Raw genomic sequence first — 16498 nt, 5'->3', positions numbered from 1 at the left:
CATCTTAGCGCTCACACACTGGACTTTTCCTTTTGTGACACATTTCTGGACTGGGGGCGGAGGGGGGGTTGGGGAGGCGGTGTCTCTAGAAACATCCCAAAGCCAAGAAGAGTCAGCCTTAGTCTAATGTTGGCCCTGGCAGGGATCCCGCCGACACCTCACTGTCCTCCTGGGCTGCAGTGTCAGTGTCTGTGGAAAAGCTTTGCAGAGATCGGCGGCGGGGGGGGGGGGGGGGGGGGGCGGCAGCAGTGGGGGAGGGGGATGTCCCAGAAATGTAAGAAAGTGATTACATGGGGGTGGAGCGGTAGCGCAGCAGGTTAAGTGCACTAGTGCAAAGTGCAAAGACCGGCATAAGGATCCCTGTTGGAGCCCCTGGCTCCCCACCTGCTCGAGGGCCGGTTCACAGGCAGTGAAGCAGGTCTGCAGGTGTCTGTCTTTCTCTCCCCCTCTCTGTCTTCCTTTCCTCTCTCCATTTCTTTCTGTCCTATTCTACAACAACGACATCAATAATAACAACCACAACAACGATAAAACAACAAGGGCAACAAAAAGGGGAAAAAGTATAGCCTCCTGGAGCAGTGGATTCGTGCAGGCGAACCCTGGAGACAAAACAAAAAAAGTGATTACATCAAATAAACAGGGAGTGTGCTGCCATTGGCAGAGCAAAATGATCTCTGGAGGGGCCGGGCGGTGGCGCATCTGGTTAAGGCCACACACCGCAGTGTTCAAGGACCTGCGTTCAAGACCCTGGTCCCCACCTGAAGAGGGAAAGCTTCACGCGTGGTGAAGCAGGGCTGCAGCTGTCTCTCTGTCTCTCACCTTCTCTATCTCTCCCTCCCCACTCAATTTCTCTCTGTCGCTGTCCTATAAAAAGGAAAGACGATCTCTGGTGTCTCACTCACTTCTCTCTAGGGTTCAAGAAGCCGGGACTCAGGCTGCAGGGTGTGCCCTCCTCCCCTTGCTGGTAGGTGTTCTTGACTCTCATCCCCGCAAAGGGCAAGGACTTAAAGATAAAGGCACCAGCTCCGGACTGGCAGCTCTCACAGGCCGATCTGTGCCTTGAAATTCTGAGAAACCTGTTTGGCTTGAATTCACTCCCTGGCAGTGGAGGGTGGAGGGCGGGGGCAGGGGGATGTTGGGACTCTGGCAGGACATCAGGAGGGGCTCCAGCTGGTGCCTGGGCCTAGAGGCTCGGGAAGAACACTGCTAGCTAGTGTGGAAGGAGTTGTCCCTGGCTCCGATAGATCCCAGCGTGGCTGGTCCCCATCCTCCTGGAGCTTCTAGGTTTGAGCACGGAGTCGGGACATGGGTGCAGGCTCCAGGTGGGATGAGCTGCACGGGTGATTGATTGTGTTGCTCCTAGACCAACTTCTTTGCCATCCCTTTAATTGTAGGTAGGCTAGGAGCAGGGCAGAGAGGAAAAGAGGAAAAGACCATGAAAGAGGAAGAGAGACAAGAGCCCTGGAGCTTTCCCCAGTGCTGTGTCACTCTCATGTGTTGCTGGGGCTTATTCCCAGGTGCCTGTGTGCACAGCAGCACATGTGCCCTAACAGGTGGGCCATCTCCCTTCCCTGTGTTGCTTTTTAAAGTGCAGCTTCTCAGTGTGGTCAGGGTGAGATTCTCTCGTAACCTCCATTCCCAGCACTGAAATGAAACAATTCAAGCCACACGCACCTGGTTGAGTGCACACGTTACCATGTACCAGGACCAGGGTTTGAGCCCTCGATCCCCACCTGCAGGGGTGAAGCTTCACAAATGGTGAAGCGAGTCTGCAGGCGTCTGTCTTTCTCTCTCCCTCTCTTGTTTTTCCTTCCTGGTGTCCTGTCCAATAAAATATGGGGGGGGGTGATGGGGGTCGGGCGGTGGCGCAGTGGGTTAAGCGCAAGTGGCGCAAAGCGCAGGGACTGGCGTAAGGATCCCAGTTCGAGCCCCCGGCTCCCCACCTGCAGGGGAGTCGCTTCACAGGTGGTGAAGCAGGTCTGCAGGTGTCTATCTTTCTCTCCCCTTCTCTGTCTTCCTCTCCTCTCTCCATTTCTCTCTGTCCTATCCAACAACGAATTGTGTCAACAAGGGCAATAATAATAACCACAACGAAGCTACAACAAGGGCAACAAAAGGGGGAAAAATGGCCTCCAGGAGCGGTGGATTCATGGTGCAGGTACCGAGCCCAGCAATAACCCTGGAGGAGGAAAAAAAAATATGGGGGGGTGTTGTTTGTGAAAGGGAGAGATTGGCCACCGGGAGCTGTGGATTCTTCATACTATCCTTGAGCCTCAGCAATAACCCTTCTTCTTCTAGCGTTTGCCCTTCTTCCGTAGCCAGTCCACAGCGTCAGGTTGAGCCTGATGTAAAGTTTCGAGACCTCCTTTGAATCTGGAGAGGTGGCAGTCGTTGACTATGTGGGTCATAGTCTGTCTGGAGCTGCAGGGGCAGTTCGGGTCGTCTCTGGCTCCCCAGCGATGGAACATAGCGGCGCACCGGCCATTGCCTGTTCCATAGCGATTGAGGAGGGCCCAATCATAACGTGCTAGGTCAAAGCCGGGTTGACGCTTGCAGGAGTCTGTGATGAGGTGTTTGTTCTTTACCTCAGCTGACTGCCAACTCTGTTTCCAAGAGACTGGAACAGAGAAGTTCAGTGTAGGCATAGGGGACCATATTGGGTGACGAGACGTCAAGCGTTGGACAGGGTGGGCGAAGATATCCGCGTATATTGGCAGGTCCGGTCGAGCGTAGACATGGGAAATGAACTTAGATGATGCCGCATCCAGACGAATATCTGGCGGGGCGATGTTGCTAAGAACTGGCAGCCATGGGACAAGGGTGGAACAGATGGTTCCAGAAATGATCCTCATGGAGGAATATAATTTGGAATCGACCGAGTGGACATGGGGGCTATGGAACCATCCTGGGGCACAGTATTCTGCAGTGGAATAGCATATTGCCAGAGATGATGATCGTAGTGTGGAAGCGCTCGCGCCCCATGAGGAGCTGGCCAGTCTTGCAATGATGTGATTCCTCGCGCCCACCTTTGCTGCAGTTTTTATGAGATGTTCGTGAAATGACAGAGTGCGATCGAGAGTAACGCCAAGATAGACTGGCTGGGCTTCATGCCGGATTCTCGTACCACCAAGCTGCACATTAAGCTCACGTGAGGCCGAGGCATGGTGTAGATGGAAAGCAGATGATACCGTTTTTGCAGTGCTAGGGATTAGTCGCCATTTTTTACAGTAATCAAATATCAGAGACATGTCTTTTGTGAGTGTTTCCTCGAGGATGTCGAACTTGGATGCCTGAGTTGCACAGCAGATGTCATCAATAACCAGATGCCAGCAATAACCCTGGTGGCAATTAAAAAAAAAACAAGCCTCAGAGTATAGACTTAGCAAATGGTAATGGCTGGTTGGTGTAAGGGGGGTGTGGGGGGAGGCAGGACTGCAGGGGGGCCCTTGCCTCCCCATCTTTGCCAGCGATACAGCCTCCATTGGCTTTTCCTGTTACTTTTGGGTTTTTTCAGACCTTCCCCTCTTGTGTTCTTTTTCTTCCCTGTAGGCTATGGGAGCCTGAGGGCTTTTAAACTATAAGTAGGCTTTTTAGCTTAATCCCTCACTCCTGACCAAGAGATAAAGCAGGGTGGGGGAGAGATAGCATAGTGGTTGTGTACTCACACCCCAAGGATCCAAAGCTCCAGGCTCAGTTCAACTTCTCTGCCAAGCCGGGCAGCACTGCTGGGCCCTGTGAGTTTCTAAACAAGTCCCGCTTATAGTCTGTAGGTTCTGAGGCAGCTATTCACTATGTTCTCATCAGGAGAACAACATGGAAAGGCTCCCACCACACAGCCCTCACCGCTAGGCCACCAAGGTGTAGATCTTCTCCTGAGTCTCCTGGTCAGTTCTCTGTCCCATGGTGTCAGCACAGGGCCTCCCCCTGCTGCTCCAGATTCTGAGGGCAGTAGCAATGGAGACTCACAGTTGCATTTGGTGAGTCTTAGGGGAGTCCTCTCCTCCCTTCAGCTGTCTTCTTGTTGGTGAAAGAGACTGGAGGTGGTGTCTCAACTGGTAAACTGCCAAACTGTCACCAGTCACTTAATCTCTCCCTAGGCTCCTCTCTGTCCACGAGCCACACGTGTTTGCACTCACCAGTGATTTGGTGGGTTCCTGAAGTTGGTCTAGTTCTGCCTTGTTGCAGTCCCAGGTGATCTCCTTTGGTATTCCTAGTTGATCTGTTCAGAGCTTTCCAACCAGCCCTCACCCCCCAGTCTCCAGTCTCCTAGTCAAGGGTATGTTTACATGTTATGAGGGCTCCTTTAGGTGCCATTACTCCTGGGAGAGTGATTCCTGGCACAAGACTGTGGCCTGGGTCACATGACAGTTGCACTAGTACCTTTTATTATTATTTTTTAAATTTATTATTTATTTAAAAAAGGAGACATTTACAAGACTATAGGATATGAGGGGTACAGCTCCACACAGTTCCCACCACCAGTTCTCCATATGCCATCACTTCCCCTGATAGCTTTCCTATTCTTTAACCCCCTGGGAGTATGGACCCAAGGTCATTGTGGGATGCAGAAGGTGGAAGGTCTGGCTTCTGTAATTGCTTCCCCGATGAACATGGACGTTGACTGGTCGATCTATATTCCCAGCCTGCCTCTCTCTTTCCCTAGTAGGGTGGGTCTCTGGGCTAGTGGAGCTCCAGGACACATTGGTGAGGTCGTCTGTCCAGGGAAGTCTGGTTGGCATCATGCTGGCATCTGGAACCTGGTGGCTGAAAAGAGAGTTAACATACAAAGCCAAATAAACTGTTGAACAATCATGGACCTAAAGGCTAGAATAGTGCAGATGAAGTGTTGAGAGGTACTCACTGCAGACTATTGTGTACTTTTGCTTTCAGGTATATATTTTGCCCTAGTTTATGGATACGTGTGAACATAGGCTCTATCTCACAGGACTGGTCTATATCTAGGTTTTGGGACTTTGCTAGGAAGTGAACTGCCTGGGATGGAATTAGAGAATACTATGAAAGGAAAGGCCTCACCTGAGTAATGAAGCTGAAGGGTTGTCATTCCACACCTGAAGTCTCTGGACACAGTCTGAAGTGAAACATGCTGAGGTGGCACTCGTTGCATTGATTAGGTTGGGATCAGAGGATGCAATATTACTTGGTATGAATTAAGAGAAGCATGCAGGAAAGTGGGCCCCACCCTAAGGTTCCAGGACTGGGGGGAAATAAAGGCTGTATAATGGAAATGTAAGGTTCTTGCTGTCTTAGGGTTCAAGAAGACGACAGTTGTTAGATTCACTATTTGGTAATTGGGTTAACTTTGAAAAATCCCTTTGCTAGGGTTTGCTGCATAATACCCAATATCAGTATAATTTATGTCCTTTGACATTATTTGTATATAGCTGTGTCACCGGTTGCTTCTGTTCTCCCTGGTCTAAGCTTTTGAGAGAGTCAACATATCAAAGACTCGGCCTATGTATTAAAAAAACTCAGTCTGTGCTTTAAAAAGTTTGAGGCATACAATCAATTTTTCCCTCTCATATTAATTAGAGATTTATATGACTACAAATTAATAGGATTGTACATAAACACCAGTTCCACCACCAAAAGACTGTGTCCCCTCCCACCCCCCACCCCCACTGCGCCGGAAGCCGAATATCCACCCTCACCCTCACCCCTGCATTTTTACTTTGGTTTTTACTCCAGCACTAGCACCCTTTGAATAGGGCCTTTGTTTCTCAGCATCATCACTAAATGGCACCAATAAACCCTAGAATCTACTGCTAGTCTCCTGCTTGTCTCTAGAAGGACAATGCGAGATTCCCAAGGATAAGGGACTTTATGACTGTACTTAGCTAGAAGCTGGATCCTCTCTGCTGCAGAGCTGATTCAGCCTAATAACAAGTTGCTGAATACATGAAAGCAGACAGGCGGATTTCTGAAAGCGGCAACATTGTCTATTTGTTTGAAGCTAATTGTATCTTATTTTAGTGAGAGAAAGATCCAGAGAGAGACCTGAACACTGATCAGGTGTGGCTTATGGTGGTGCTAGGGATTGAACCTGGGATCTTTACTTATTTTATTTTAGTGAGAGAAATATCCAGAGGGAGAGAGACCAGAGCACTGTTCAGGTGTGGTTTATGGTGGTGCTGGGGATTGAACCTGGGGCCTCAGAGCCTTAAGCATGAAAGTCTTTTATATAGCCATTATACCACCTCCCCAAAGGGCAGCAGTGTTTTCATTTGTATCATCACCCACAGGTCTGTGAGCTCCCCGAATTCCCCATGACACAGGAAGCTTTGGTGTTCTAAGTCACTCTAAAGAGGGCTTCCTCCCAACCCAGGTGTCCAGCAATAGATGAGTGGCTCAGTAAGTTGTGGTCTATATACACAACGGAATGTTACTCAGCTGTTAAAAATGGTGACTTCACTTTCTTGACTCCATCTTGGCTAGAGCTTGAAGGAATCATGTTAAGTGAAATAAGTCAGAAGCAAAAAGATGAATATGGGATGATCTCACTCATAGACAGAAGTTGAAAAGCAAGATCAGAAGGGAAGACATAAAGCAGAACTTGGACTGGAGTTGGTGTATTGCACCAAAGTCAAAGACTTGGGGGTTGGGGCGGGGTTCAGGTCCTGGAACATGATGGCATAGGAGGACCTAGTGGGGGATGAATTGTTATGTGGAAAACTGGGAAATGTTACCCATGTACAGACGATTGTATTCTACTGTCAACCGTAAACTATTAATCCCCCATAAAGAAATTTTAAAAGATAAAATAAAAGAAGGCTTCCTCCATGCTCCAGCTGCTAGGACACCCTGCTTCTCCCCCAGTTCTGCATCCAAAGTTGCCCTTTTGCCGAATGGCTGCAGGGACAGCAGGAGTGTCATCACCCCAATTGAAAGTCCTTATTCTCAGTGAAAACCTGGGTCCCTATTAACTGGCTTCCTGAAATGGGCTCCCATCAAAGATGCGGCTTCCAGCCACTAGCGCTGCCGTGTTCCCGCCTTAATGAAGTGGTTCTCTTTCCTCAGCCAGCCTCCCCTCCTGGTGCATCAATGACATTCTGAAAAGAAGGGAGACAAAGCAAGGAAAAACCAGCCGCCGCCTCATAGCGTGACTAGCGACTAGCGTCTTTGAGTGCTGCAGAGACTCCCAGGTTGTCAGCACAACGAGGTGTGGGATTAGGAGTAATTAAAACACAGAAACAAACAAAGAGCTGTGACTGTGTGACTTGTGGCCCATGGGCCAGACACCAGCTGTCACTTGAGGTGGGGAGAGGGGCTGTCTTACTGCAGGGGGAGAGTGGCCTGCTCAAAGCCCCTTCTGTCCCCACGATCTGTCCATCTGCAGTGTCAATCTCAACTGCTAACAACGTGACAGGCAGCCTCTCCTTGTGCTGCTCCCAGAGACCGAGCAGGTGAAGTTCCTGCAGTGCCCAGGATTCTGCTGAGGGGTCCAAGATCTTTCATGAGGGGGCTCAAACAGCCAGGAGCCTCCCTGTTCCCCCGAACTGAATAAGGATAAGCCAGGTGTTGGCACCTTTATTAAAGTGAGTGATAAGTGAGTGAGTCAGTGGTGATGTCCGGGACACATGAGTAGACTTAAGAGGCAAGGCTTATGCTTTCATTTTCAACATTCAGAGAAAATCAATAATGAAATAAAATATCTGAATCATCAGACTCTCCGGTTGATCCCTGATCATCGTGATTATGAGAAAGCAATAAAGTGTGTGTGTGTGTGTGTGTGTGAGAGAGAGAGAGAGAGAGAGAGAGAGCGCTATACTGTGGGTGTGTGTGTGAGAGAGAGAGAGCTATACTGTATGTCTCTGAGAGAGAGCTATACTGTGTGTGTCTCTGTGTGTGTGTATGAGAGAAAGAGAGAGCTATACTGTGTGTGTGTGAGAGAGAGAGAGAGAGTGCTATACTGTGTGTGTGTGTGAGAGAGAGAGAGCTATACTGTGTGTATGTGTGTGAGAGAGAGAGAGCTATATTGTGTGTGTGTGTTAGAGAGAGAGAGAGAGCGCTATACTGTGTGTGTGTGTGTGTGTGAGAGAGAGAGAGCTATACTGTGTGTGTCTGAGAGAGAGCTATACTGTGTGTGTGTGTGTGTGAGAGAGAGAGAGCTATACTGTGTGTGTCTGAGAGAGAGCTATACTGTGTGTGTGAGAGAGAGCTATACTGTGTGTGTGTGTGAGAGAGAGAGAGAGCGCTATACTGTGTGTGTGTGAGAGAGCGCTATACTGTGTGTGTGTGTGAGAGAGAGAGAGCTATACTGTGTGTGTGTGTGAGAGAGAGAGAGAGCGCTATACTGTGTGTGTGTGAGAGAGAGAGCTATACTGTGTGTGTGTGAGAGAGAGAGCTATACTGTGTGTGTGTGAGAGAGAGAGCGCTATACTGTGTGTGTGTGTGAGAGAGAGCGCTATACTGTGTGTGTGTGTGAGAGAGAGCGCTATACTGTGTGTGTGTGTGAGAGAGAGAGCTATACTGTGTGTGTGTGTGTGTGTGTGTGAGATAGAGAGAGAGAGCGAGCGCTATACTGTGTGTGTGAGAGAGAGAGCTATACTGTGTGTGTGTAAGAGAGCGCTATACTGTGTGTGTGTGTGTGTGTGTGTGAAAGAGCGCTATACTGTGTGTGTGTGTGAGAGAGAGCTATACTGTGTGTGTGTAAGAGAGCGCTATACTGTGTGTGTGTGTGTGTGTGTGTGAAAGAGCGCTATACTGTGTGTGTGTGAGAGAGAGAGCGCTATACTGTGTGTGTGAGAGAGAGAGAGAGAGCGCGCTATACTGTGTGTGTGTGTGAGAGAGAGAGAGCGCTATACTGTGTGTGTGTGTGAGAGAGAGAGCTATACTGTGTGTGTGTGTGTGTGTGTGTGTGAGAGAGAGAGCGCTATACTGTGTGTGTGTGTGAGAGAGTGAGCGCTATACTGTGTGTGTGTGTGAGAGAGAGAGCTATACTGTGTGTGTGTGAGAGAGAGCGCTATACTGTGTGTGTGTGTGTGAGAGAGAGCGCTATACTGTGTGTGTGTGAGAGAGAGAGCCATACTGTGTGTGTGTGTGAGAGAGAGCTATACTGTGTGTGTGTGAGAGAGAGAGAGAGCGCTATACTGTGTGTGTGTGTGAGAGAGAGAGAGAGCTATACTGTGTGTGTGTGTGAGAGAGAGAGCGCTATACTGTGTGTTTGTGTGTGAGAGAGAGAGAGAGCGCTATACTGTGTGTGTGTGTGAGAGAGAGAGCACTATACTGTGTGTGTGTGTGTGAGAGAGAGAGCTATACTGTGTGTGTGTGTGTGAGAGAGAGAGAGAGCGCTATACTGTGTGTGTGTGTGAGAGAGAGAGCGCTATACTGTGTGTGTGTGTGTGAGAGAGAGAGCTATACTGTGTGTGTGTGAGAGAGAGAGAGAGAGCGCTATACTGTGTGTGTGTGAGAGAGAGAGCTATACTGTGTGTGTGTGAGAGAGAGAGCGCTATACTGTGTGTGTGAGAGAGAGAGCGCTATACTGTGTGTGTGAGAGAGAGTGCTATACTGTGTGTGTGTGAGAGAGAGAGTGCTATACTGTGTGTGTGTGTGAGAGAGAGAGCGCTATACTGTGTGTGTGTGTGTGAGAGAGAGAGCGCGCTATACTGTGTGTGTGAGAGAGAGAGCGCTATACTGTGTGTGTGTGAGAGACAGTGCTATACTGTGTGTGTGTGAGAGAGAGAGAGCGCTATACTGTGTGTGTGTGAGAGAGAGAGTGCTATACTGTGTGTGTGTGTGTGTGTGAGAGAGAGCGCTATACTGTATGTGTGTGTGAGAGAGAGAGCTATACTGTGTGTGTGTGAGAGTGCTATACTGTGTGTGTGTGTGTGAGAGAGAGAGAGAGCGCTATACTGTGTGTGTGAGAGAGAGCTATACTGTGTGTGTGTGAGAGAGAGAGCTATACTGTGTGTGTGAGAGAGAGAGAGCTATACTGTGTGTGTGTGAGAGAGAGCTATACTGTGTGTGTGTGTGTGAGAGAGAGAGAGAGAGCGCTATACTGTGTGTGTGTGAGAGAGAGAGCTATACTGTGTGTGTGAGAGAGAGAGAGCTATACTGTGTGTGTGTGAGAGAGTGCTATACTGTGTGTGTGTGTGTGTGTGAGAGGGAGAGAGAGAGTGCTATACTGTGTGTGTGTGAGAGAGAGAGAGCGCTATACTGTGTGTGTGAGAGAGAGAGCTATACTGTGTGTGTGTGTGAGAGAGAGAGAGAGAGAGCGCTATACTGTGTGTGTGTGTGAGAGAGAGAGCTATACTGTGTGTGTGAGAGAGAGAGAGAGAGAGCGCTATACTGTGTGTGTGTGTGAGAGAGAGCTATACTGTGTGTGTGTAAGAGAGCGCTATACTGTGTGTGTGTGTGTGTGTGTGTGAAAGAGCGCTATACTGTGTGTGTGTGAGAGAGAGAGCGCTATACTGTGTGTGTGAGAGAGAGAGAGAGAGCGCGCTATACTGTGTGTGTGTGTGAGAGAGAGAGAGCGCTATACTGTGTGTGTGTGTGAGAGAGAGAGCTATACTGTGTGTGTGTGTGTGTGTGTGTGTGAGAGAGAGAGCGCTATACTGTGTGTGTGTGTGAGAGAGTGAGCGCTATACTGTGTGTGTGTGTGAGAGAGAGAGCTATACTGTGTGTGTGTGAGAGAGAGCGCTATACTGTGTGTGTGTGTGTGAGAGAGAGCGCTATACTGTGTGTGTGTGAGAGAGAGAGCCATACTGTGTGTGTGTGTGAGAGAGAGCTATACTGTGTGTGTGTGAGAGAGAGAGAGAGCGCTATACTGTGTGTGTGTGTGAGAGAGAGAGAGAGCTATACTGTGTGTGTGTGTGAGAGAGAGAGCGCTATACTGTGTGTTTGTGTGTGAGAGAGAGAGAGAGCGCTATACTGTGTGTGTGTGTGAGAGAGAGAGCACTATACTGTGTGTGTGTGTGTGAGAGAGAGAGCTATACTGTGTGTGTGTGTGTGAGAGAGAGAGAGAGCGCTATACTGTGTGTGTGTGTGAGAGAGAGAGCGCTATACTGTGTGTGTGTGTGTGAGAGAGAGAGCTATACTGTGTGTGTGTGAGAGAGAGAGAGAGAGCGCTATACTGTGTGTGTGTGAGAGAGAGAGCTATACTGTGTGTGTGTGAGAGAGAGAGCGCTATACTGTGTGTGTGAGAGAGAGAGCGCTATACTGTGTGTGTGAGAGAGAGTGCTATACTGTGTGTGTGTGAGAGAGAGAGTGCTATACTGTGTGTGTGTGTGAGAGAGAGAGCGCTATACTGTGTGTGTGTGTGTGTGAGAGAGAGCGCGCTATACTGTGTGTGTGAGAGAGAGAGCGCTATACTGTGTGTGTGTGAGAGACAGTGCTATACTGTGTGTGTGTGAGAGAGAGAGAGCGCTATACTGTGTGTGTGTGAGAGAGAGAGTGCTATACTGTGTGTGTGTGTGTGTGTGAGAGAGAGCGCTATACTGTATGTGTGTGTGAGAGAGAGAGCTATACTGTGTGTGTGTGAGAGTGCTATACTGTGTGTGTGTGTGTGTGAGAGAGAGAGAGAGCGCTATACTGTGTGTGTGAGAGAGAGCTATACTGTGTGTGTGTGAGAGAGAGAGCTATACTGTGTGTGTGAGAGAGAGAGAGCTATACTGTGTGTGTGTGAGAGAGTGCTATACTGTGTGTGTGTGTGTGTGTGAGAGGGAGAGAGAGAGAGCTATACTGTGTGTGTGTGAGAGAGAGAGAGCGCTATACTGTGTGTGTGAGAGAGAGAGCTATACTGTGTGTGTGTGTGAGAGAGAGAGAGAGAGAGCGCTATACTGTGTGTGTGTGTGAGAGAGAGAGCTATACTGTGTGTGTGAGAGAGAGAGAGAGAGAGCGCTATACTGTGTGTGTGTGTGAGAGAGAGCTATACTGTGTGTGTGTGAGAGAGAGAGAGCGCTATACTGTGTGTGTGTGAGAGAGAGGGAGGGAGTGCTATACTGTGTGTGTGTGAGAGAGAGAGCGCTATACTGTTTGTGTGAGAGAGAGCTATACTGTGTGTGTGAGAGAGAGAGAGAGCGCGCTATACTGTGTGTGTGTGTGTGAGAGAGAGAGCTATACTGTGTGTGTGTGAGAGAGAGAGCACTATACTGTGTGTGTGTGAGAGAGAGAGAGAGCTATACTGTGTGTGTGTGTGTGTGTGTGTGTGTGAGAGAGCTATACTGTGTGTGTGTGAGAGAGAGAGAGCTATACTGTGTGTGTGTGAGAGAGAGAGCTATACTGTGTGTGTGTGAGAGAGAGAGAGCGCTATACTGTGTGTGTGTGTGAGAGAGAGCTATACTGTGTGTGTGTGAGAGAGAGAGCGCTATACTGTGTGTGTGTGAGAGAGAGAGCGCTATACTGTGTGTGTGTGAGAGAGAGAGCGCTATACTGTGTGTGTGTGAGAGAGAGAGCGCTATACTGTGTGTGTGTGAGAGAGAGAGAGCTATACTGTGTGTGTGTGAGAGAGAGCGCTATACTGTGTGTGTGTGTGAGAGAGAGAGAGCTATACTGTGTGTGAGAGAGAGAGAGCGCTATACTGTGTATGTGTGAGAGAGAGAGAGCGCTATACTGTGTGTGTGTGTGAGAGAGAGAGAGCGCTATACTGTGTGTGTGAGAGAGAGAGAACGCTATACTGTGTGTGTGTGTGTGAGAGAGAGAGAGAGAGAGCTATACTGTGTGTGTGAGAGAGAGCTATACTGTGTGTGTGAGAGAGAGAGCTATACTGTGTGAGAGAGAGAGAGAGCACTATACTGTGTGTGTGTGAGAGAGAGCGCTATACTGTGTGTGTGTGTGAGAGAGAGAGCGCTATACTGTGTTTGTGTGTGTGTGTGTGTGAGAGAGAGAGAGCGCTATACTGTGTATGTGTGAGAGAGAGAGCGCTATACTATGTGTGTGTGTGAGAGATAGAGAGAGTGCTATACTGTGTGTGTTTGTGAGAGAGAGAGAGAGCGCTATACTGTGTGTGTGTGAGAGAGAGAGAGAGCTATACTGTGTGTGTGTGTGTGTGTGTGTGTGTGTGTGTGTGTGTGTATGGGGGGGGGGCTCTAGCTGGGTATACCTTTATGCTTTCTTTATGAAAGAATCTTACCCAGGTAGAATTTTTCGTGTTGGCTTGTAAATGACAGCATTTCCATGATTGGATTATAAACCCTTCTCATTCCACGCCAGAGTCCCATGTTTTAAATGGAAACTTCCATTGGCTTGAAATTATTTTTGCTTGGTTTGCACGAAATATTTTCTGTTTTCTCTCCTAACTGAGTAGATTCTGCGTACCTTCCTTTGTCTCTGGGTAATTGGATGAAGATGCAAATGTGGGTGACCTGGCCTCACCTATTTTCCGCATTCCTTTTTTTTTAAAAAATTATATTATCTCTATTTATTTTATAGAGACAGCCAGATACTGAGAGGGTGAGGGGCAATTGAGAGGGAGAGGGACAAAGAGACCTGAAGACCTATTTCACCAGTTACAAAACTTCTTCCATGCGGGTGAGGACTTGAGGCTTGAACCTGGGACCTTGAGCACTGTAACATGTCCGTGCAACCAGGTATGCCACCACCTAGCCCTGCCATTTTTTTATTAAGGGTGAGACACAGAGATAGAGAGAGGGAGAGAGACACCTGCAGACCTGCCTCAACACTCTCAAAGCTTTCCCTCCTGCAGATGGGGACCGGGGCCTTGAACCAGGGTCATTGCACATTATAACGTGTACCTTCAATCAGGCACGCCACTGCTTGGCCTCACTTCCTCGTTCCTTTGGGGCATCTCATGCATCTATAAACTATCCACAGGCCTAGTGAGTTGCAGTTGATTCCTTAGGAAACAAAACTTATTTGTTTGTCCCTGTGTGTAATATAAGCTACATTGATTATGATTTGCAGGGACTCTGTCTTTCCCTCCAAGCATCCAGAAAGTCAGTGGTCCACACACGTTTGTAGCTTAACATAGAGTTCCACCTTGCCTTTGCCTGGGAAACACAGAAAGGGTCAATTCAGGTAGTTGCAGAGCAGAAGGTGACTTAGATGGTCACTAGACCTCGTCTCTGTATGTGTGCACATTCTTGACGTCATGAGAAGTGTGAAGGTGGTGAATTCTCCAGAATGTTGACCTTCAGTCCTGAATTGAAGCTGCTGGCTGTGCCAACCTGCCACCTGGGCTTCTTTTTGGACAATTCCGGAACTGTTCAATCAGTATGTTGTGTCATTTGCCTGAGGTTGCTGAGGCTGATGAGAAGGGGATCGGTGGGCCCCCTTCCCCCTTTCCCAGTCGGCGTTCTCCCCAGATCCTCACTGATTCCTTTGACCCCTCTTTTGGGCCAGTCTGAGGAGTCAGACTCTCTATGAGAAGCAGCCTTTTCATCTTCCTGAACCCGTCTGTCAGGCAGGCATCTGGGTCTGGCCCGGGGACTGGCCCTCCCTGTTGCCTTGGTAGAGGTTGGCAAGCTGTCTGAAGAGTGCTGACTGTGCTGCTGGGATCTGGGCAGGGATAGTCACAGCTGTTCTACTGACATGCTGCTTCTCTTTTCAGGGTGCAGCAGAAGACCCCCAGATGGCCCTGGCACTGAACTTTGACCCTGTGTTGATGAAGAAGTCAGATCCCGAGCATCCTGGGCTGCTCTGCCCCGAGAGTGAACTTTCCATCCGGATAGGTAGCGCTGGGCTTCTTCCAGGCAAGCTCCCTGCTGCAGGTTCTGGCTAGCTAGACTGTCCACATGGGCTTGGTGGTGGGAGAGATAGTGAGGAACATTCCAGATGGGCTCTCTCGTCCCTCCACGCCATTCACTGCCCCCCACCTGCTTCATGTACAGAATGGGGAGGGGGAATAGTACCTTTTTATTAGTGATTTAACATTGAGTTACAAAATTATAAGATAACAGAGGTATAATTCCATACCAGTCCCACCACCAGAGTTCTCTGTCCCCGTTCCCTTCACAGGAAACCATATTCTCCTAAGATCACAGATACGGGTTGTCTATTATTTCTATAACTCTCTCTCTCTCTCTCTCTCTCTCTCTCTCTCTCTCTCTATATATATATATATATATATATATATATATATATATTCCCATTTATTTCTATGATCTTACCTTCTGTTCTTTTCTAAGTCACACCCACTACTTCTGAATACCCCCCCCCCCGGGTCCTGATGGAATTAAAGTTCAGAGCACTCTGGTCTTCTTCCCCTAACATTTACCCCTCTGGGAGTATGGACCAAAATTCTTTATGGGGTGCAGAAGGTGGAAGGTCTGGCTTTTGTAATTGCACTCCACTGGACATGGGTGTTGGCTGTTCTATCCATACCCCCAGCCTGTTTCTATCTTTCCCTGGTGGGGACAGTGCCTTCTGATTGTCTTTTCAACCTGGACAGGGGGGAAAGGACCCCTGCCCCATATGTGGACTGGGCTGAGTAGGGCTACAACAGGTAGGATTTGTCCCTGAGTTCCTCCCTCTCTGGTAGATGCCCCTGAATGCTTCTTTTCATTGAAGTGACTTTTATCCTTTTGTTTCATCTGGAAAGCTGTAGATGTTTCCCTCACAAAAACCTAAACTCACTGACAGTGAAAATTGTGTCTTTCCTCTTGTGGTTCAAGGGAACATATCCTCAGAGAGGAATAAGATAGCAGTTCCTGAATCTATCCACCGGGAAGGTACTGAAGGCACAGGAAGGATGATAATTTTCCAAACACCACTGCAGGGCAAGACTGCCCATCCCCTTGCTGAGTCATTGTCCACTCCTGGCATTCACTTAATTTAAGCATCAATAGACATGAGAACAGATGGAAACATTTCTTTTCCTTTGAATTTCTTTAAGTCCCGTGTTTAAGACCCCAGTCACTGCACTTTGTCGACCCCCTTGCTACTCCTACTTTCTCTGTAGACTAAGGCTGTGGGGACCAGACTGATCACTATGCCTCTCCTTGCATGGAGCGGGGGGTGGGTGGGGAAATAGGTCGGTGACATTTCAAAGTTGGGCGACAGTCTTTAGGGGGAAAAGTCACAGTGTTTCCGTGCCGACATTTGAATGTGCTATTTCACCACGTAGGCTACAGTGATCTCTAAACCCCAGGGACAGGAAATGCACAAAAGTTACAGCGGGCCTCAGCTGGTTCTCAATTATCTGTGTTCAGATTATGTCCTGTATGAATTATTCATGGAGAAGCGGATACTTCTCCACTTGGGTTAATCCACACTGCCTCGCAAAACTCCCTACTTGGGGCTGAGTCAGGAAATAAAAACTTGTCTGAGATGAGCTGATGTGATAGAGGGTCAACAGGGAAAAATGTACCTCTACCGTCCCCCCTCCCCACCCCACCCCTCCTGATTGTTCATACTCAGAGCAGGACAGACAGCCCTTAGCTACTGTCCGATGCTCAGGCACGATCTTTGTCACTGAGCAGGATGGGGGTCACCCTCTGCTAGAGCTTGCCATTTTTCCCGCTGAGTCCTGCAGAGACGGGGACTGAAGGCGTCCTGTCACTCCTCCCTAGCTGACATGTGCCAG

General features: G+C 48.8%; 1 protein-coding gene across 11 annotated transcripts in view; it reads left to right on the top strand.

The window, feature by feature from the left end:
• SLC39A11 (solute carrier family 39 member 11) overlaps window positions 1-16498 on the top strand; it is a 373844-nt gene that overhangs the window by 135149 nt on the left and 222197 nt on the right. For 7 of the 11 annotated variants that reach the window (XM_060202664.1, XM_060202667.1, XM_060202668.1 and 4 more), the window contains one exon: window positions 14525-14684. In XM_060202664.1, the coding sequence (XP_060058647.1) occupies window positions 14525-14684 (160 nt within the window). The remainder of the gene's footprint in view (window positions 1-14524; window positions 14685-16498) is intronic. The other 4 variants (XM_060202669.1, XM_060202662.1, XM_060202661.1 and 1 more) reach the window with 2 other exon arrangements.

The sequence above is a fragment of the Erinaceus europaeus genome, chromosome 12, assembly GCF_950295315.1.
Source record: "Erinaceus europaeus chromosome 12, mEriEur2.1, whole genome shotgun sequence".
Lineage (NCBI taxonomy): Eukaryota > Metazoa > Chordata > Mammalia > Eulipotyphla > Erinaceidae > Erinaceus > Erinaceus europaeus.
Note: the sequence above shows the minus strand (reverse complement) of the source record. Positions and strands in the feature narration are given on the sequence as shown.